At 38.5% G+C, this 22,278-nt stretch overlaps 1 protein-coding gene across 3 annotated transcripts; it reads left to right on the top strand.

Annotated features, from left to right (window-relative positions):
* The first annotated feature begins 754 nt into the window (after positions 1 to 754).
* On the top strand, positions 755 to 16,270 carry crema (cAMP responsive element modulator a). 3 transcript variants are annotated; one of them, XM_085438460.1, is made up of 8 exons: positions 755 to 847; positions 2,381 to 2,498; positions 2,647 to 2,775; positions 5,914 to 6,002; positions 6,102 to 6,238; positions 7,833 to 8,021; positions 13,726 to 13,885; positions 14,366 to 16,270. In XM_085438460.1, the coding sequence occupies exons 2-8, from the start codon at positions 2,391 to 2,393 to the stop codon at positions 14,508 to 14,510; spliced, it is 957 nt and encodes a 318-aa protein (XP_085294586.1). In that variant the 5' UTR covers positions 755 to 847; positions 2,381 to 2,390; the 3' UTR covers positions 14,511 to 16,270. The 3 variants fall into 3 exon arrangements, with proteins under 3 accessions (XP_085294586.1, XP_085294587.1, XP_085294588.1); XM_085438461.1 differs by lacking the exon at positions 2,647 to 2,775 and having other exon boundaries at positions 758 to 847; XM_085438462.1 differs by lacking the exons at positions 755 to 847; positions 2,381 to 2,498; positions 2,647 to 2,775; ... (1 more) ...; positions 6,102 to 6,238; positions 7,833 to 8,021 and adding an exon at positions 11,494 to 11,761.
* The last annotated feature ends 6,008 nt before the right edge of the window (positions 16,271 to 22,278 follow it).

Raw genomic sequence — 22,278 nt, 5'->3', positions numbered from 1 at the left:
TATTATTATTAATCACTGTCTATCAAACATCCAGCTGAATTTAAATGCCCAGGGCTATTTGGTTGATTGTGGTAGACATAACTGCCAACACAAGCATCACTTTCTTATTGGAGTCTATGAAGTTTGCACTCTTAAATATAAATTCCGTGTACTCTTAAGTTAAAAAAATATGTCTCAAACAAAATGCAATACATTCCTCTTAATCTGCTTCGGCTTTTCAAAGTGTAATTGCTTCTTACGGGCACTAGAAAGCAGCATTACTTTGCTCTGTAAACATGAGTGTCCAAGTTACAAAACTATCACTGTAGCACTGTTATTGCACACTTCGACTTTTGTTGTTTAATTTGAAATTTCCTTGTTCCGAAAATTGAATGTATGAATATGAATATACTTCTCTTACCATGCTAAATTAAAACAATTACCCTTTTGAAAACTTTAACATAAAGGGGTCGAGTTAAGCTGTAGCTATGACTGTTTTTCGGAAACAATTTATTTCAAACATTTCGCGGACACATACACGGTAGAAAAACTAAAAGATAGACATTTGAATTAATTTCCAGATTCTAAGATCTTATGTGTGGCGTCTTCCCGTGAAATTCCTGCATTCTGTTGACTTAAAGAAAGAATTTAGCCACGGCTCGTTTTTTTCGCCCGCCGAGTGTAAACAAGGAAGCAGGAAGGAGTGAATGCTCTCGCTCCACCTCGACACTCTTCGGCGTTAAACTGACTCGCCTGTCGACATTTTCGGCACAGCATCATCAGCGCTGACGTGGAAACTACGTGAGCGAAGGCACGGGCCGTTCACCCATACTGTCATTAGTGACGACTCAGGCTACGTAAAACTTCGGTAAGTCGCTGCAAAGCTGTCACATTTTTGGTCAGCGCCAGTCGGGCAGAGTCGAAGGAAAATGTGCAAATACATCTTCGGTGCGAAACGCTCCATTAAAGCCTAATTTTGTAACCACAGCTGATAAATTGCCGACCATCATGGAGTTAAACAAAATGTTCTCAACTGTCAGCAGTTCCTCTCTGAAGTTTACTGAGCTAAGTCAAGTCAGGCGGAATAGATGTCGGAAGTGGAGTGGACGCGACCTCTTCAAAATAAAAATCCTAAGCCCAACTACGTAAAATATTCTAAAATATCCAATGTGAAGACTTTGTTTTTTTTTATTCCAAATTCGTCATGTGTAACACAATTTATTTTAAAATTGTATTAAAATATGTTGCTCAAAATAAAAGTCCAACATTTGTCAAATTTTCACCCCGTAAGGTCTGCCCTTAAAACGGAAGTCCATTTTGTCCCCTATTTTTTCTTAGTTCAACCGACAAAGCTCTGTTGTAACTGCGTGTAATTTGTTTTACTTGAAACGTTAAAAAGTGGCTGTCTTGTTAACAAATATGGGTGCTGCTTTAAGAAAAATTCACACATCTCGAAATATATTAAAACGGGTTCAGGACATTTCTAGGGCAAACGGCTGTGGATTGCTAATTAAATTTTATTGAAATGTTTCAGATTTTCACTAGTAAGAAACTTCAGAGTTTGCCATCAGTAGAAGAGAATAAACAGTTTGAGGCTAGACCCTGTAAAAATAGAATTAGAATCCCTCCATTTGTTTAGTTTTGACACTGCAGCCAGCCTCTAATTTGAAGCAAACCTCTTTTAATTTTCTAAAACCCAGTTGGACACAAATCTTTACAGCCTTTCATTGTCATTGTTGCCCTCTAACAAAATTGTACTCGAGTTTGTAACAGTCTGTCGTCCAAATTGTGAAAAAAAAGCCTAAATTCAGTCAGCCAGCTTCACCCGGTGGCTGCCACACTAAATGAGCTTGCTAGTTATATAATGCAAATTTGTTACAAGCTGAAAAACACTTACTCTCAGCACAGATCTTCGGACAAATAATTTGGAGTGTTTTCACTTCATTTATTTCTGTTGGCTCTGTCTTCTCAAATTGTATTTCAGACTCACTGATTGAGGAGCATTCAGTTCACCATCTCATTATTCTGCACTTCATTACAGTGCAGTTAATGTTGTTATTTCTGCCTCTATGCACCCGGCTGTCTGGATATTTTTTGCGTGTCAGTTAAGCTTGAACGGAATCGTACTGAACAAAGTAATTAAGTGCAGATAGAACACTTATAACACAATATAAAAATATAACACAGGTCTTGTAAGCACAAGACAATTCTTGCCGATATTCCAAGGTTAAATGTCTATCTGTAGCCAATGTTTAATGAATACTGAGGGGGAAATTGGACTGCAAAAACACATTTATTTGTCTTTTACCTGTGTAATGATGTTAGAGAAGAAAACATTAGGATTGCCTTTGTCTGCTTCAGTTGTATCATTATTAATTTGCCCGTCCATCTGTCTGTCTAGGTGAGCGACTATGGATAGCTCCGTATCGTCTCAGCTGGACAGAAGTTTAAATGACTCATTGACAGATGGAGAGGAAAACCAGAGTGAAACCAGCCCTTCTCCTGCAGCTGCTGCTCAGGTGCACACATGCGCGGTTAGGAAGTGTTTGGTGGTTTTAACCGGAAGAGAACAAACAAACTTTAAGATGTGTTCAGAGACAAGAGGTGTTCAGACACTCAAGTCTAACTGTTGCAGGCAAACATTCATCATTTCATGTGTGCCTGCAGGCGTCACTAGCAGAAGAGTCTTCCGGTGTGACTGTTGTTCAGCTGCCTGGTCAGACAGTTCAAATCCAGGGGGTCATCCAGGCCCCGCAGGCCTCTGTTATACAATCACCACAAGTTCAGACTGTCCAGGTGAGGGCCCATGCTTGCCTCAGAACTCATTTGAACTCTGTTAATGGATGACTCAGTGTTTCACATCAGAGAATAGCTTTGTCAATACACGCAAAATTTAATTTCAGTTCCAAATTTTAACTGGAGACTAATGAAACATCTGTATGCAGTAAGCAAAGTAGTTAGAGGCTCCTATGGGTCATGCCAGAGTCAGAACCCAAGTCAATCAGGAGACTGAAGTCAACTCTTAGCCAAGTTGCCAGTCTCTCAGGGTGGGTCTCAGGTCTTACATAATTCAAGATATGATCAGGTCAGACGTTTCAGAGCAAGTTTCAAGTCCATTAGGATAAGTCCAGATTATGCCTCAAGTCACTGAAAACAAGTCCCGACAAATCTTAAGTCAAGTCGAGCCTCCAGTAACACCTCGAGTCATTTGAACATGTTTCAAGATGAGTATCTCTGTCAAAGCACTCCTGATGCAAATGCTCTAGTAAGATGAACATTTAAGCCACAAAGCCTGACAATAACACCTAGAAAAGCAGTAAATACTGTCCTCACTCTGCTCTGTACACTAATTTAGATCGAGATCAATATCTTGGTCAATGAACTTGTAACTGCTGTGTACAAGGCACACTGCAGGGCTTATGGTTTAATGTAGTGCATCTGTTAATAGGATTCAAGCGAGCGGCAGGAACTGAGGTTTAAGCTCATCAGTCTAACCTTCACTCTCAGGAGATGTTGTGTCTCGTTTAGATGACTGCTGTAGAGCTGCAGATGCATCAGATAACAGTGATCTGTCATGTGAAAATGCTGGCAAGAAGTTATTAATATTATTGTATTGAGGACCAGTGTCTAGAAGTATAGGGCCTGAGAAAGGAAACAGTGGTTAAAATGGAGAAGCAGACTTTTCTCTACTGTGCAGCTTTGTTTGCAAAGCAGAGGTTACTTTGTCGTCTCATGGAAAGTATTTTTTCAAGGAAATTAGCATGAAAATAGATTATATCTTTGAAATGCACAGTCAGCTGGCATAGATCTACACCACAACGTGGTTTTGTTGACTGGTTTCAAACTACTCTGTACTTCTTATCTGTGAAACTATCAGTAGCAAGTTTGACTTGTTGCCGATTGACTGCTGGTATTAGCTGTACGTTTCCAGTAATAACTGTTATTTAAATAAATCCTGCATCAGTAAGTCTTAACGTAAGACTCTGATTGAGTGCCATTAAACATCTGGAGGATGCAAAACATCCTGTTTAAAGTCAGCACTAACACTGTGTGCGTAACAGCACAGCACAGTTATTTCTTGCTTTAAATTTGCTTCCAGAGCATAAAGCTAACAAGCTTAGTTCCAGCCTCCACTCTATTACAAATTAATGGACACACCTCTGTTTAACCCGGCACCTTTGTCTGGTACAGATATTATCCTAATGTACATTCATTACACAGCAGCGTGAGTCATAAAAGCCCTTTGGCTTATGACACATTACCAGGTTGACTTTGTTATTATTCCCACAGTATGTTTCAGTTGGGAAAACAAACAAATGCTTGAGGGGAGAAAGGTGGTAACTTTTTTTTTGCAAATAATTGTGCAGAATATACAGTGCTGTGCAAATGTCTTGACCCTTTATATGTTGTTTCTAAAAAGCCAGACTTTCTTGTAATTTGAAAGTGGCTTGAACCACAGTTCTCCAGTGTTTCTGAAAGTTTTTTCATTTGGACTTTGACTGCTTTTCACTCATTCATAGTTCAAACCTTGTACCTGACCAATTTCAGGATTTATGATTTTTTTTAATTTGTTTTTGCTTAACACTGATCTATGAATCACTCGAACATAAAACAGGCACCCATCTCAAGGGATAAAGCAGTGCTGTGTCAACACATTACAGACAACTTAGCAGTGAACCAATGTAAATCATATCTTCAGGCACTTTGTTGCAAACAACCTACTGCAAAGGCACATCATTTTATTCCAATTTCTTTAGTTGAATCTGTGAAAAATGTCAACAACAAGAGTTTGATGGACATCGAGATATATATCTCACCAAGGTGATTCCTAAAGAGTTGAGTCCTTGATATCAGCCACAAAGTTGGCATATCTTGGGATTGTGTGGACAGATGGAGGACAAAAAAAGAAGTGGCAGGCCTAAAAAATCTATTCATGTCCTTAGGAAATAGGGAAAAAATTCTGTAAATACTCAATGCATCAGGCCTTCCAGTTGACCCATCTACTGTCAGTTTAAGCCTCATCAGAAATGTCTCAGTGGAAGAATTGGGCTAATCTTAAGGAAGGGAAGTAGAAAGAAATAGCTCAGTTATGCAAGATTGCACAGGAGCTTGGTTGAAAATCAACATGGTGAGTCTTACAGAGTGATGAATCCAAATTTGACATTTTTGGTTAAAATCATAATCAATATGTGCGGAGGAGGTCAAGAGAGAGGGGCAACAGTGAGTGTGTGTCATGGGTTAGGACTCCATGTCAGTCAGTGGTGTTGGGGATCTTGTGAAAATTGTTGGAATTAAGAATGCAGACTAGTACCTCTCTATACACTGCCAATGGAGTAAAACATAGCTGGATGGAAAAAGACACAATGAATCAATATCAGTCAGGGATTAGCCTCCCCAGAGCTAAGACCTCAATATTACAGAGGTGGTGTTGGATCATCATGACCAAGAACAGAACAAAAGGCAACAAATACCTAAAAAAAAGAGCTTTGAATGTCCTTTAAGAAGCCTGGAGACTTAAAAAAAGTTACAAAAAAGCTTTCGCTAAGAGTTTAAGCTTGTTAGAAATGTAAAAACTCAGTTTTTGCCTTTTATACTGTATTTCCATATATATTTGCACACTTCAATACATAATTTTCCCTGGAAAACTATAAAGAAATCAAGAGTGGCAAGACTTTTGCGCACTACAGTTATTGTCTCTTGTGACATGCAATGCGTTGAAAAGAGTAGGGCTTGAAAAAATGCAGCTCAAATTCCTTCTTTGACGTCATCTTTGTCTCTCACAAACACCTCCCAGTGTTCTACAAAAGACAGTGTGTGGAAAGATACACCCACTCAGTGACAACATTTAGCACAAATGATGTTGCCAAAATAATTTAAAAAAGAAAACAATGTGGATTACTCATCACTATTAATTACTGCCTGCTTTTTACTCAGATTGCTACTGTAGCAGAACTGGAGGATGACGAGTCAGTAACAGACACACAGAAAAGGCGGGAGCTTCTCTCCAGGCGTCCTTCATATTGGTGAGAGGATATGAAGAGTAAGATAAATTGTGATATATGTCATAAAAAGTCTGCTAGTGTTAAAAGGTCTTTATGAAAATACTTTATTTTGTTTGGCAGGAAAATTTTGAATGAGCTTTCCTCCAACTCACTGGCAGTTCCTAAAATTGAAGAGGAAAAGACGGAGGATGAAGTGCCAGTTTCCAACTCCCCCACAGTGCCAACCTCCATCTACCAGACCAGCTCCGGACAATACAGTCAGTACACACGAGAATGGTCCACTCACTAGAGAGTCCTCTTCAGCATTTTCTGCTCTGGAACATACATTTACAGAACTGTGCAAAAGAGTTTTAGCCACACTTCACTATTTATACCGTGCTTCCAAGGAGCCTGTAATTTTTAAAGTGGTCTTGAGTAATAGTTGTCCAGGCATTTTCTTTAGATATTGGCAGCTTTTTCACTTCTTTTCGATCCAGTTCTTGTTCCTGACCATTTCTGTTTCTTTCTTTCTTCATGAATCCAATTAACACTGACCTATGAGCTATGGGGAACGCTTCATGAAGTCTGTTAAAAGAAATTAAAAGAAAGCTTGCCTAACAGAGTTCAGGCTGTGCTGAAGAACAAAGGCGGTCATACCAAATATTGATTTTCAAATTTGTTAAATTTGTAAAAACTCTGTTTTTGCCTTGTGTACCAAATTCCCATTCATGTTTTAAATGTTTCCCAGAAAATATAAAGAAGTGAGAGTGGCTCAAGATTGTTGCATATAATCAGTTCATTGGGTACATGCAATTACAGGAAATATTTCATTGCTTGAAGAGGAATGAAAGGCAAAGGTATTCCTTTCCTTCCCGTGCACACATTTGGAAGCTTTAAGTGTTCACAGTGGGTTAACTTAATAATTATCTAAGTCGTTTAGAGAAAATGTTCTCCAATAGCTTATAGTGTCACAGTACGGCTGTGTGCAGGCAAGAGTAGGACCCAAACGCAAACTCACAGAGTCAAAAGTTAAACTCAAAAAACACAGCTTTATTGCTGGCGTGGAGTGGGACACGAAAAACAATACAAAATAAACTAAACTGGGAAAAACTAAAGCACAAGGAGCCACAGGGAAAAAAAAATCACACAGCTATGATGGAGGACGCAACACTGACAAAGAGAAACATGGGGCTTAAATACACTGAGGGATAACGAGGGGGAATGAGCCACAGGAGGAGAGCACAGCTGAGAGTAATTAAGCAGGACGAGGCAAGGGAAGCAAAACTAGAAACATTAACATAGAACAGACTGTGAAAGTAAAACAGGAAACACACTGACGGAACTCAAGACATGTGGACTTAACAGACTGGGGGAGACAGAACATAGGGATCTGAAACATGGAACAGAAAGGCACAGTAGATCAACATGAACATAACAACGCCACAGGGGAAGAGTAAAACTGAACACGATGAACACAGAAACACCAGACCTCTTCACAATAAAACAGGAAACATAATGAGACGTAGACATGACAACCCAAACTTCACAATGTAAGACACAGACATGAAACACATGAAAAGCAGGGGAGATTTACCATAGTTGGAAACACGAGGGGGAAATAATAAGAACTAGAAACACTTAAGCATGATAACAAATGAACTTAGGAACCTGAAGGGCTTACATAAACTAAAACATCAAAATGAACTAAAACTCAAAACACTGGGTCATAAGACCCAGGATCGTGACATATAGAGCTTTATGGCTCCTGTTAGGACCATGAAGCTCTGTGAGCTATTGGAGCACAGAAAATCAAATTTCAAGCATTAGATGTTACTATTTCTTCATTCTAACTTCATGAAATCCCCTACACAGTTGCAATCACCCAAGGGAGAGCCATCCAGTTGTCCAGCCCTGGGGTTCCAGGTCTACAGGGGGTCCAGAACCTGCCAGTAACAAGTAGTCCCACCCCACAGCCTGGAGCCACTGTCTTACAGTGTGCAGCTCAGCCTGGAGATTCTCCACAGCAGCTCTTTATCCAGGGAGGACAGGTACTCATCCAAGGTAGGGTGCAACTTTGAATTTATATCAGAAACATCCTTTACGAAACAGCAGCATACATGTTGGGGTGTAAATATTGAATGTTTTGGCTTTTTCTAACGGCACCTCAGATTTTTATTTATTTATTTTCTCCACAGATATAAGCCATAAGTGATAGCAGAGATCAAAATCTGTGTAAAAAAATAATAATATGGTAATCCCCATCTGACATCGTGGGATTAAGGACTCAATAAATTATGGGATGTTTCTCAGTGAAAACATGCAAGACCCTTTGTGACAGTAATTCGTCCTACAGACAGTAAATTGTATCTCAAAAAACATTTGAGATTCATAACTCTGCAATATTAAAGTTTCATTAGGATTTCCATTACGTTCCACAAATGTGTCCACACCACTTGGATTCATTGTGCAATATATTCATCTTTTACTTTCAGTGATTTCTTAAGCAAGTTTGTAAAAAATTGCCTCAAGTTCATTTCTTACTTTGAACACAGCTGCAGTTCCATCTTCAAAGCACCAAAAAGATGATTATTTGTTCTGAGTAAGTGCTTGAATTCATCAAGATGTGGTGAAGGCTTACTCATCTGCTCTACTCCAAGCCACTCTCTTTCTTCTTTAGTTAAGATATCTCTCTGTCCAGCTGCTGTTGACCATGTTGTGTTGTCAGGTCTAATCTCTTGCTTCATATCGAAAGTAACACATAGCTCAGCAAAGAGCTTATCGCTGTCATCTGGCAGAACTTGGAGCCTCTGGTACCTGTTAAAGGACACGAATAGGTCAGTTTTGGTTTTTTGGACAAAGGGTTAATGACTGCCTGAAGTCTAAAACTATGGACATTACAGGTGATGATTTTCTTCCCTTGAGTTTCTGCTTGTTTGTGGATCTTTCTGCATTGAGTTTTGTATTTAACTGAACAGGATGCTCTCTTGGGTTGAGATCAGGTGACTGACTCGTCCATTGAACAATGTCCCATTTCTTTGATTGATAAACTCTTGGGTTGGTCTTGCAGTATGGTTTGGATTAGTATCCTTTTGCACCACGAAGTGCTGGCTAATCCGTTTTGCAGTGTTTGAGTGAATCTAAGAAGAGAGTATAGCTCTGCATACTGAAGAATCCCCCCCTGCTACTTCTGTAATCATCAGTAAATACCCTGAACCACCTTGAGTGGGCTCCTGTTTTCATTGGGTTTAAAAAAAAATTCTGTCTTTCTTTCATGTCCTTTTTGAAATTCAGCTACAACGGTCTTTCTGATGTTGCACTTCAGCCTCAACACCATGCAAACTAAACCCTTTAACCTGAAGATCAAAGTAATGAATAGGAAAAAGAACAGAATTAAGTTGTTTTCTGTGAAGGAGCTGGTTGTGCTCAACGCTTGTTAACCTGAAGTTAACTGGATAAAACTGCATTCTAATTGCATTCAGAACATCCGAAACATGTTAATTAGAAGGTGAAGTTCTAGTTTGATTTACAGTCAATGATAAGATCAAAGTAGCACTCGCCCATGCGCTTGACTTATCAGCAGAGGTTCCAAAAGTACAGAAAGTCTGTACTTAAGTAGAAGTGCAGATACTATTGTTAAAAAATACTCCAGTAAAAGATGAAGTAGTGATTCCACTTGTTTACTCAAGTAAAAGTGAAAAGGTACAGGCTCTGAAATTGACTCAAAGTAAGAAAGTAAAAAGTATCTCTTTAAAGGACATTTCTACCAGCTACTTTTATGCAAAGCTAACTGAAACTTGCCATATTGATGTAATAAGAAAATAATATTAGTGGTTTATTTTAGTCTAAAATGTCATTCTTATAAATATTCTTATCTTGAATCAGATTAGCAGAAAGTGAGCAGAAAAAATTAAGGAAATAAAAGAAAATGCCTCTGCTTTCTATTGCCTGCACTGTAGAGGGTGACTTTGACTCTAAACAGAAGAACAGTAGATGTGGGGTTTAAACTGTTTATCCCGCAATAACATATTTCCATGCAACCTTTAAATAACACAGATAGTTCTACCTCATATAATGTTACATGTGACCAACCTTTATCTGATGTAAAAGCATGAGGACTTACATGTAAGCTTTAAATTTGCAGTTCAAATTGCAGGTTCAAATGGGTTTGATGTTTGAAGGCCTGGAGTGACGTGAAATAGTAACTCCCCTCTGATGCATTAAAGCAAGAGTAATGAGCCGGTTTTGAAAATGTAAGAAGTAGAAAGAGTAAAAGTAAAAAGTTGTCGGGAAAAAAACTACAATTAAAGTACAGATACCTGAAACAGTATTTGTAATTCGTTACTTCATACTCTGCTTTTCAGGGACTGTTCGTTGTATACTTTCACAGAGTCACATGCACTGACATCGTGTTTCATACCCTATGATCATAACCGATAGTTTTGCAGTGTAATAGCTGATGAATGTCTCATATTAGTGGTCAGGTTTCAGTTCATGTAGGTGCCTTTTCAGTAACTCAGTAACTCTGCCTGACACTGTGTTATTTACCTTATCAGTCCATAAGTCCATATCCAGCTGGCACAAACAGAACCACCTATGTGCTTGGGCTAATTCGTTCCTTCCAGCTGAAGAGCTCTGTATTAACAACAAAGCTAATAGAGCTGCTCAGCAGCAGGGCTGTGGATGTACTAATAGTTAATCAGGATTGTTTTAACCATGGTGAAAAGTCATAGAAACATTTTTTACGCATGTTGCTATTACTAAGAGGTTCAGAGTTTCCCTTTTTGAATTGATTTCAGAATCAATGGTTAACCAACAATAATCAATGTTGCTTGCTGTCTTTATTTTCGTTCCTCTGGTATTCTTTTCTCGATATTACCAGGAGTTAGAGTGCAGGTTTTTGTCTAAAGTGAAAGCCCTGCAAATGTTAGGCTGAGCTGTGATAAATGTAAACCTGTGACAGTGCCAAGAATTGTCAAATAAAAAAAGTAAAATAAAAATAATGCATGATCCTCCTAATTAGTAACACCATAAATTTCACTCACGTCCTTTCCATCCTGGCTGCTGATTTTCCCACCAAAGACCCGTCAGGCAACTAAGTGGTTAATATTGTTTTGACAGGTTTGGTTAAATAACTGTTTTGTAGAATTCAGCAGGATAAGTAATGGACGTTTGCTTAAACTTGAAAAAAATGTAAAACCTTCATTATCCATGTTTACTATTTTCTTACTTCCTTAACACTTTCCAAAACACACACACACACACACACACACACACACACACACACACACACACATAACTTGAATCAGGGAGCTCAACAGTTTGCATGGCAGCCGCTTGGGACACAATATCCTCTTGTTTGTTGAACGTCGCTCTAGTTGCGTCACTGGAGCTAAAAATACACCCCCTCAGCTACCGCCCTCCCCCCATTAGCTCCCCCGCCTTCCCTGCCTCCCTCCCTCCGTTCCTGCCTGGCTCACATTGTGTTTCTGTACTTCAGTTACTCATCTGCAGGAGGGGAGGGTGGGAGGAACTCTAATCCAGGTTGTTTTACTGACTTCAGCGGGCAGTAGTGATGTCATTGTGATGTCAATGCCTGTAATTGTAATCAGGCTGTAAAGTTGGCAAGTGAGCACTCTGATACAGAGAGCTGAGAGGAAAGGAGAAGCGGGAGCAAAGGAGATACAAGTAAAGCAGAAAAGGATAGTGGTAGAGGAGAGTTTTTGTAGTGAGGTGTCTCTCTGCCGTGGTGCTGGATTATTGGAAACCAGAGATGGCTGTAACTGGGGATGAGACTGAGTCAGGTAGAGCTTCTTCACATGTTTAATAATGTGTTCTCTGCAACACTCTGACTCTTTTCTCTGTGCTTTTTCGAGAGATATTTGTGCATGTTTTGATTTGATGCATAGCTCTAATTATACCTGAATGTAAGTCCTCTTAAAAATATGCTTTTGGTATTTGGAGCTTCTAATTGCAAGAGGATCTCTTTTATTTAGTAAACTGTGAGAGCAGAAGCTTTTGCATTCAGGGGCATATTTATGAAATTGAAATTACTTTTACTCGACTTTCAATTTCATGCCTTGTGAAAGTAAAGATGAGTCTTTACACAGATCATACTGGTGTCCTTGCAGTTGCAAAACAGGAAAAACACTCATGACAGTTCAGGGTTGAATTCAGATCTAGCAAGTAAACAAGCATTTAGTTAGTATGCTCAGCGTTGCTCCATTCAGACTCTTTCTCGCTGTTGCGAGTATGTTCACACACACACACACACACACACACACACACACACACACACACACACACACACACACACACAGTCTTTTAATCGCTACAGTGGTTGTTGGGCAGACAGGCAGGGAGGGGGTAATAAGTAAGGGAGAGGTGGGGAGGGGGTGGTAAGATAGTTGGGGGTTTGACGTCACTCCAGTTTCCTGGAACAGAAGCCAGGCAGGGAAGAGAGAATGCAAACGGGCAAGTGAGACGCACGCACTGACGTCAGCACAGCCCGAGTCACTCTGTTATCACAATGAGAGAAAAAGAGACAGACGCTCTGTGTGTCTGTGCGTGTATGTGTGTTTGCACCTGCTGTGTCTCTTTCTGAATGAGTGTATGTGTGTGTCTGTGTGTGTGTGTGTGTGTGTGTGTGTGTGTGTGTGTGTGTGTGTGTGTGTGTGTGTGTGAACAGCAGGTCAGGGCAGAGCAATGAAACTTCTCAGGAACAAAGTGAAAACGAGAGGGTGAAATGTTACGAGGCAGCAGGCAGAGCAGCACACAGTTGAGTCATGAAAGTGATGACTCAAATCAAGCAGCTCATAAACCACATCCACAGAATCGCTTTGTTTTTTTCAGCCTTCTCCAGAATTAGCATCACTTTCTTTTAAGAATTCGAGAGGCTACCAGTTATCAGTAGCATACAGTGGTTTACAAAAACGTCACCTCCCAAATGCAAGTGCTGTTATCTCGTTAGAGCGATACCAGATCTTGTGAGGAAACAAACGAAACTTATGGGTTTATTCTACTGAGAATAAACGCAGTCATATTGTTTGCAGTTTATCATATGTTTCAGTAAATGTTAGTATAATATAAAGGCAATAATGACTCTCTATTCAAAAATCAAACGGTGAGCAGCTTATTTAGATTGGACAGTCTGATAACAAGTTTTTTATTCTGCACCGCTTCAGGCTATAAAGTTACATTGCATTACATTAGCAATAGCAGGACTGAAGGTGTTTTAGAGTATTTGGACACAGCAGGCCTCTGACCTTTAGTTCCTATGGTTAAAAGCACTTAACTCTGGTCCTAGAGCATAAATTCACAATTTATGAGGGCAAATTAAGTAAAAACAAAAGCAGATCTTACTAATGTCTGCATAAAAAGAACAGAAATAGACTTTATGGTACTTGCTGTGTTGCTTAGTATCCCTCAGAAGTGGGAACTGCTTGACTTTGTATTTCAGCAGCAAAGTTTTGAAGTTTGTTTGTTTGAGCCAACATCTTTTTATTAGAGCTCCTAATTCCTGCTTTTAATGTAATAAAATAATAAGTACAGCATAATGTTAGGACACACCTCAAGAATTTTTCTTAAAAAAAATGCAACATTTTGTATTCTGTGTTAGTCTGATGGTATAAGGATAAATGAAGCAGGTAAAGATTCTTGTACAGATTTAGAGTTTTTATGAGGAAAATATAAAGACAACAAAGATCTACAAAAAGTAAAAGGTTGCAGAATCTTGATCTCCTATTCTTTTGTCTGTATTCATCTACAGCCGCTACTGGAGACATCCCCGCCTATCAGCTTCGTTCACCAAACTCGGGCCTGGCTCAGAGCATTGTAATGGCTGCGTCTCCAGGCAGCATGCAGAACCCCTCATCACAGCACGCCGAGGAGATCACCCGCAAGAGGGAGGTCCGGCTGATGAAAAACAGGTAGGAGCTGAAGTAGAAGTAAAAGATTGTATTTGAGGTGTAAGATCATTCCATGTCAGTAATGGAAATATGATTGCAAGCAAGCAAGGGAATAAATGTTGGGGACCCCCTAATTCATGCATATTGGAAACTTTGACTGAAGTGTTATTGTGCATGTCTGGAGGTTGCTGTTCACACTTTGTGTTAAAGCGACTATTCACAAAAGGTCAAAGCTAAAGATTTCTGCTTTTGTAGGTGATCGGCAGATTTTTTTAAAAATTTGAAAACGAAACACTGCAGCGAATCTCTACGTAAACAGATTCGCGAACTCACGAAACTCAAACTCAAAAGCCTCAGACATTGTTTTCTTTATGGATTGTGCAGACTTGTCTTGACTCTTATATTATATTATATTTTCATTCATTTAGAAAAAAAAAATAAAAAAAATAAAAAATTTTCATCTGGAGACTCATCCAAATTTTTCCTCCATTTCCTCCTCAGGGAAGCAGCTCGTGAGTGCCGCAGGAAAAAGAAAGAGTATGTCAAATGTCTGGAAAACCGTGTGGCTGTGTTGGAAAACCAAAACAAGACCTTGATTGAAGAGCTAAAAGCACTAAAGGACATTTACTGCCACAAAGCTGAGTAGCAGTGGCTGTTTGTGGTCATGGGCTGAAGACAGTTTACAAACTTCTACAGCAAAATAAGACAAAACAAAACAAAAAACCAAAAAAGAAAAAAAAAAGAAAGAAGAAAAGACTCTGGAACAAAAACTACTTTCATCGTCTTTTATTCTCTGCTCACTCAGGCCTGATTTACGCCAAATTTCAGAAGTGTCGTAGGGAAGTCAAATAGCTTGAGCTTGCCAGTTTCGCTCTTGTTCTTATCTTGTGCTCTTTGCATGTGAAGACTCAAGTGTCGTACACATTGTGTTTGCTGTTGCTGTTGCGCACGAGCGAGGCTAACCAATGAGAGCCAGCTGATGAAGAGGAACAGGAAGAGGAAATACAGGTGTTTCCTGAAAATGTTCCGCTCATTTATGGCAATTACGAAAAATCCTTCGAGGGGTCAGCCAGGTCCCGCAACCAGCATGTTTCTCTGAGGTCAGACGAGCTGCTACGCAGATCCATCAGCACTGCGACAAGGCAACTCAAAGTGTGTTTACCTGATTATATGTTATTTATGCTTCTGTTTTTGGTCATTGCATTCCTTCATGCGGTTAAAAAAAAAAAAAAGAAAGAAGATTTATCAAGCATTTTGTCTGTAAAGTGGATTTTTGTCATTGTTAGTTTGTTACAAAAGATTTTTTTTTTTTAAGAAAACACTGGTAAAGTCAATGAAATCAACATAAAAATCCATTTGCGTTGAAATCTATTTCATACCAATATAGAGAGAGGCATTATCTGAATCACAGTATAGTTTCAAAGAATCAAATAATGTTCAAAAGAATCTTTATTTTTGCATTACTGAAGTGACGTTACAGTACTTGAAGTGAAACGAAAGAGCACAGTTGGACTTTGGAGAAAGCACAGAAAGTAACCAAGGACACGTGTAGATATTAGAGTTTATATTCTATTGCAGTTACCTGAATTTATCCCCCTTAGGGATAAATAAAGTCTTCTGATTCTGATTTCACATAAAAACGTATATATTCTACAAAGATAGTTGTTGTATGTTTTAAAAATTGAAATATCAAATTTGTAAACAATCATTTTACATTGAATATGGCCCCAAGAATAACTGTTTTGGTCTGCTGTTAAATAACTTTTTGAAATGATGAATATCCATTTTGGAATAAAACTGTATTTATGGCTTATTGTAATATTAAAATGCTCTGTTTAAAGGGTAATGCCAATTCTTTTGTCTTTTTTTTGTAAAAATATTCTTTCTCAAATAATGTATCATTTTGTGTTCATGTTTCTGGTAATATATGTAAAAGCTTTCTCTGTTTCTGTTGTAGCTCGCATTGTTTCTCTGATTATACTTCATTAAAATATTTGATTTTCTATGAAGAATGTAGACAAATGCACAAAAGAGCATTCCTCTGAGTAGCAGACCCTGACATCTGTTACAATGCGGCTGCCAAAGCTCTTTAAGTAACAGTAAGGGATCTACCCACTGACTAACTCAGTCATAACAGTATCAGTCTTGATAGTTGCCACCCAAACAGTCTGCTACTGTTTGTGATCTCAGACGTGCGCCCATTCTTTTAATTTCTATGAAAGGAAAACATCCAGGCCTTCTATATCTCTATTTCTTTAATATCAGATGAGCTGAATATTTTCTGCACTTCGTTTTTGCTGTTTTAAATGGCTCAGTCTTCTACCAGGTGTTCTGTTGTTGATGTACTTCCTCATTTGAATTGTAAAAAAAATATTTTTGTTTATCTAATAAAATATACAAATGTGACATGGATTGTGTGATAATGTTTAGCTCACATACTGCTGATGAAACTCCCTCAACACTGAAGCCATCTTATGTTAGTGCAGTTAAAGCTGTGCAAGATAAATCTGCACTTTACAGGTCCATAAATTGTTGGACAAAGCCACAATTTTTGTGGTTTTGCCACTGTACACCAAAACAACTTAAATGTAATTGAAGTGCAGACAATCAGAGGCTCAAAATTCATTGGACAGTTGACTGACACATGGCTTCATGACCAGGTGAAGCCTGTTCCCTCATGTTTTATGACAAGTGAAGCAGACAATCTGAAGTTTATTCACACTGTTGAATTTGTAACTTATAGCTGGTCACTGTAACTTTAAATATAAGGGCCACAGAGATGTTAATGCAAGTGAGGGAGGCCGTCATTAAGCTGGAAAATAGAGTAAAAATGAATAAATAAACATCTGAGAGAAAGCAGGAACTTTAGGAGTAGCCAAAACGCCTGAAGTCAAATAAGGTGCACGATGACAGAATCATTTCCACGATTAAGAAAAACAACATCACAACATTAACCAAGTGAAGAACTTTCTCGAGGAGGTAGGCGTATTATTGTCAGTGTGTACTATCAAGAGGCGCCTTCTTAAATGGAAACACAAGGTGCAAACCTTTGGTTATGCTCAGAAGAAACTAAGATGAACTTGTAGCATAAAGATAGAGAAAAGTATGGAGAAGGAGAGAAACAGCTCATATTAAGAACCGAATCACATCGTCTCTCAGACGTGATGGAGCCACTACTGTGGCACGAACATGTATGGCTGCCAGTGGAAATGGACCACCATACTTTATTGATGGTGTTTATTGATGAGGTGACTGCTTATAGAAGTAAAAAGATGAATTATGAAGTATACTGGGTTACACTCTCCACGTAGATGCAGCCAAATGCTGCAAAACAGTCCTAATATTTTAAAATGATTGATTATGGTGTTTAGAGGTGAAGCTACAAAACTGTGTCTTTGCACAACAACATATGGGCTTAACTATATAAATTAAATTAAATAAGGGAACTATATTATATTATTGCATGATTATTAATTGTATAATCATATATAAGCAGCATATTACTTTACTAGCTTAGGAGAGGAGAAAATGGGTGGTAGCTTGAATCATTTTAAGAATTGTTGGGTAATTTTAACCAATAGGGATTCTTCCTATTTCCAAAAAATGTCAGAGACAATAACACCAGTGTTTTCTGTATTAGGACATTTTCAAGCAATCTGATGGGTTTTAAAAAAAGTTGGTCTTCAGTTCATCAGACTGAAGAGCAAGACCTAAAAGCACCAAATGTGACTTATTGCAGCCAACAACAGAGAATATTTGTATATACTGATCTCCAATAGTTGCATAGCTAAAACCTCAAATAGTAATTAGACTAAAGCCATAGTATTAGCCGAAGTAGAAATCTTATGGTTGTTTATGACTACTTCAGAAATTAGGAGCCAACACAGAGCTGTAATATATGCAATATTGTACACACTGTAGCTCAGGGGTGCCGAACTCTGGGCCTCGAGGGCCGGTGTCCTGCAGGTTTTAGATATCACCGTGGGTCAACACACCTGAATGAAATGATTAGTTCATTACCAGGCCTCTGGAGAACTTCAAGACATGTTGAGGAGGTCATTTAGCCATTTAAATCAGCTGTGTTGGATCAAGGACACATCTAACCTGCAGGATACCGGCCCTCGAGGCCTGGAGTTTGACACCTGTGCTGTAGCTGTTATATTGTACTTTCTCTATTCATTTCTTCACTTGCTTTCACTCGCTGCTTTTGTATGTCAAAATTGTGAAAGCCCTCATAGAACAAAGATCAGTTTCACAATATGAATGCGGCATACACATACTTCAGCCTCAAGGCTAAAGTATTCAATGCAGTTAGGTAACTGCATACATGTACCTCTGCAGCGCAGGCATGCTGTGTTAGCAAATAGTACAGCACTTGTGCCTTGAATGCTAACATCTGCACTGTGTTTAGTTGAGCAAATAAAAGGATAAAACTTAAAAGCCTTGATGGCAAATATTTGCCATATTCATTCGTGCTAGTCAGGCATACTTTTCTCATAAGAAGACTGATATTTCCTTCTGCAGTAATTTACAGTTGAAGGTATGGCTCTCTTCTGGGACCTCCCTACACTTTCATGTGGAGCATGAAAACATCAGCAACACTGGCTGCGGACTTTACACTGATTAAATCGAAAACTCAGTGAAAAGAGGAAGCGGGGGTGGAGGAGGGCTGCACAATGGCTTGCAGAGGTAGCAACAACTGTAAGAAGGCTAACACGAGTGAAGTATGAGATTTGGGAGCAGGATGCACAAAACTGGATCGGCTGAGGCATTAGCTAGGCTGAGCTGATACACTGGGACCGTGGGCGAAGCTTGACCTCCCTGAACTAAGCTCAGTTTAAGGTTACAGTGATAAAGATCAGCTTGGCTCATTAGTCTCAGTGTTGTAGTCTATTTTCAGTGATGTTGCAGGGCAGATTTTATGTTAGTCGTTTCATCTTTTTGTTGGTTAAAGTGATTTCTTTGTATCTAAAATGTACCAAATCAAGCAACCAGTGCCTTCTCCATCCTGATGCTGCACTTAAGTTCAGCATCTAAGTTATAAAGCATGTTGCTACTGTATCACCAAGACATTCCTAAAGGTTTGTAGTACTTTTCCTTGCAAAAGAGTAGCAGTTTTGTCTTTGTGTATATCCTATTGTAACTCTAATGGCAGGGACAGTGTGTTTGTACCTGTTTAAAATTTCCTCCAGCGCCTAAAGGTCACAGATTATGTAATGTGCAGGCTGAAGAGTAACAAACCTCAGCTTTTATTTTGCTTCCCCAAGCAAACCAAAGGTTAGTTCCTCTTTGGAAAGTAATAAACCTTGTTTGCGTCAAAGCACATTAGATGGAATGTAAAGAAAAAAAAACATCTTCTAAGAGGGCAGAAAACAAATGTTTTAAATAATACCTTTCTTCTAAAGACACGTATTTATAGTGTGCTGTTTAAGATAAAAACAAACTACCGAGAAATAATGAAGCTGAAAAGCTGCTTCATGAGCCAACTAAAATTTTTAGAACGAAATTACTCTTAACAGTGGAAGCAAATGAGGACAGTTTCCATAGCAACCTCATAGCAATATAACAGTGACCTCAAAGGGGTTGATGGTGATAAAAGCACAGATAATTCTGTGTGATTTTTAATTTAAATTGGATTGATCTCTTCACCTTATACCATATGTTGCAGTCTCATACACTCACCAAAATGAATTATGCATGCACACGTATTCTGTGCTCTGCACTGTGGATTCAACTACCGAAATACAGCTTCACTCTCTGTTACACACACCTACTGCCAAAAACGTCTCTCTCTCTCTCTCTCTCTCTCTCTCTCTCTCTCTCTCACACACACACACACTCACACACACTCACACACAGCGGATTGGAGAAAAATGCCTCAGAGGGAAACCTTGAACGCTGCTGTGCATGAAAAGACTTTGCAACTCCCCAACGATGCAGCACCAAAAATATTCTTAAAGCTAACACACATATTAACATCCTAATTAAAAAGCAAATATATAAATTCCAAGTCAAACTTGTGGAACAATTTACCCAAACTCTAAAGCCAAGCTGTTTATGACCCCTACTTTTATGCTGTTTACAGAAGAACAAACCAAAATGGAAATTTTTAAGCGTGGGAGTCTATTTAATGTTTCATTATCACTCTTTTCAAACATCTTCATGGCCTTTGGTCAAGTGTGGTTTGAGTGGAAATTTCCACCTAGAGACTGGCTGCCTACCAGTAAACTGGGGCCCACTACCTTGACAACATGAACAGCGCCTCCACTGAAGAAGTCAAGGCGGACCTCTGCTGTTCAGTACACGATACTGCAACTACCCTCTCATAATTATACTACTACTACTAATTTATTTATTTTTTTACTCTGAAAAATGTCGATGGCCCTCATGTGTTAAAAAAATTACCAGAACTTATAAAACACATTCGATTCAGTTTTTATAACAAAATGATTTTACTGACAGCGATCAGATAATCTATGTGATACTCTTTTACAGTTTCATACAGAGTAATTGTCCAAGTAACACCTGAAAAAAAAATTCTTGTCTACAGATTTTCTAATAGTGTTCCCTTCCTTATCCCAGTTTTAATGTTAGCACCAAAAACATTATACCTTGTATACGTTAAAGAAATAATGTTTCTGATCATCGATTTGGTGCTAAATTACGAGTCTCTTAGTTTGGCCTGGTGTACATGGATCTAAGTAATACACAGATTCAACTCTATCTCCCTTTTTTAATGTGTTGTAAATAATTACCTCATTTTTCATGTGTAACTGAGTCAGAGCAGGAGCTATTTGTAATGTTCACTGCGTCTGGAGAACACAGAGATTTCAAAATCAAAGTATTCCTGGAGAAAGATGCGAAATTCTGTGATATGCAACCAACTGATAGCTAGGAATAGTGCTTGTTATCTCAAGTGTTGCTATTTAAAGTATATAAATTGTGTGAATGTGTGTGTGAATGGGTGGATGACTGAATGTAGTGTAAAGCGCTTTGGGGTCCTATGGACTAGAAAAGCGCTATACAAATGCAGGCCATTTACCATTTAAATTATCTCTCACTTTTTATCTCTGTCAAACTTTTTTTTTTAAATTAAACCTTTATGTTCAGATGACGTGTTATTTCTTATATCTTGATTGGCTGTAGGTGCTTATTTTGTCAGCACTATGATGCTACATTTTCACCTGCAGAAATGTATAACACGGAAAAATCACTGACAAGATGTAACCCAGTAAAGAATTGTTGTGTTATTTGAGAATGACGAGTACTTTCTCCATTTGGTTCTCCAAGGACTAACTGTCAAGGAAAGTTTTTAGAAATGTACAGTCAAAGAAATCTCAACAGTCACATGACCCCCTATGAGCAAGCACTCTGTGACATTGGGAAGGAAAACTCCCCTTTAACAGGAAGAAACCACCAGCAGAACCAGGCTCGGGGAGGAGCAGCCATCTTCCGTGACCGACGTAATTGCTTCATAATGTAACATATTTGGACTTTGAGTCTGGGAGCCAAACTCTACTGTATTCTGCTGCTGTAATAAAGTATTTCAAGCGTGATTTCTCTGACTAAATAATAACCTACTTAAGTTGATAATTTGGTCCTGATCTGCACTCTGGTGGAAACACTGGTTAATTTTGTACACACTCAAAAGTTGTCCTAGATTCTTGTATACATGCATCATAAACATGCATAAATGTGGTTCACATCACACATGCACAATGATTGACAGCGTGGGTTACTATTTCAAATCATCTGTTTTTAATAATAAAAGATTTAACCTGTGAATAAAATCATTTCAGTCATGAGCAGTGTTGGTCAAGTTACTTGAAAAAAGTAATCAGTAACTAATTACTGATTACTTCCCCCAAAAAGTAATCCCGTTACTTTACTGATTACTTATTTTCAAAAGTAATTAATTACTTAGTTACTTTTTAAAAACACGATTTACAACCTGAATAGGTGATAAAGCAATAGCTCTTTCAGCCCAATTCTACTTTTTCTACATAATCCATCAATATGTAAATAAAACAAAATGTAATCAAATGGAAAAGTCTCTTTTTAAAACTTGTTTTATTAGTTTTAATCTTTTAACTTTATGCATCAAGCAAAAATGTAATTATATGCAACATTCTCTGACTGGAAGAAATTTGTTTAATATTTAAACCTATTTTCTGCACATTCCCGCACATAATTTTTTTTTGTGTGTGTTTACACTCACTCTTTTACGGAGCCCCCAGGGGACATGGGAGAAAAAAAAATTAGGGAGGAAAAAAAAAAAATTAGGGAGGAAAAAAAAAAAATTAGGGAGAAAAAAAAAAATTAAGACGGACTTTTGCGAGATCTCGCAAAAGTATTGCGAGCGCTCGCAAAAGTATTGCGAGATCTCGCAATAAGTATTGCGAGCGCTCGCAAAA

Source organism: Copadichromis virginalis, linkage group LG18 (genome assembly GCF_057382275.1).
Source record: "Copadichromis virginalis isolate Kocher_CV1m ecotype Utaka linkage group LG18, C_Virginalis_male_GT1.1, whole genome shotgun sequence".
NCBI lineage: Eukaryota > Metazoa > Chordata > Actinopteri > Cichliformes > Cichlidae > Copadichromis > Copadichromis virginalis.
Note: the sequence above shows the minus strand (reverse complement) of the source record. Positions and strands in the feature narration are given on the sequence as shown.

What these genes read in the sequence shown, in the direction of transcription:
- crema (XM_085438460.1), top strand. Translation starts at nt 2,391, where the DNA reads ATGGATAGCTCCGTATCGTCTCAGCTGGACAGAAGTTTAAATGACTCA. An exon ending in GACCAGCTCCGGACAATACA is followed by an intron (nt 6,239 to 7,832) that starts GTCAGTACACAC and finishes TCCCCTACACAG; the next exon opens with TTGCAATCACCCAAGGGAGA. An exon ending in GTCCGGCTGATGAAAAACAG is followed by an intron (nt 13,886 to 14,365) that starts GTAGGAGCTGAA and finishes TTTCCTCCTCAG; the next exon opens with GGAAGCAGCTCGTGAGTGCC.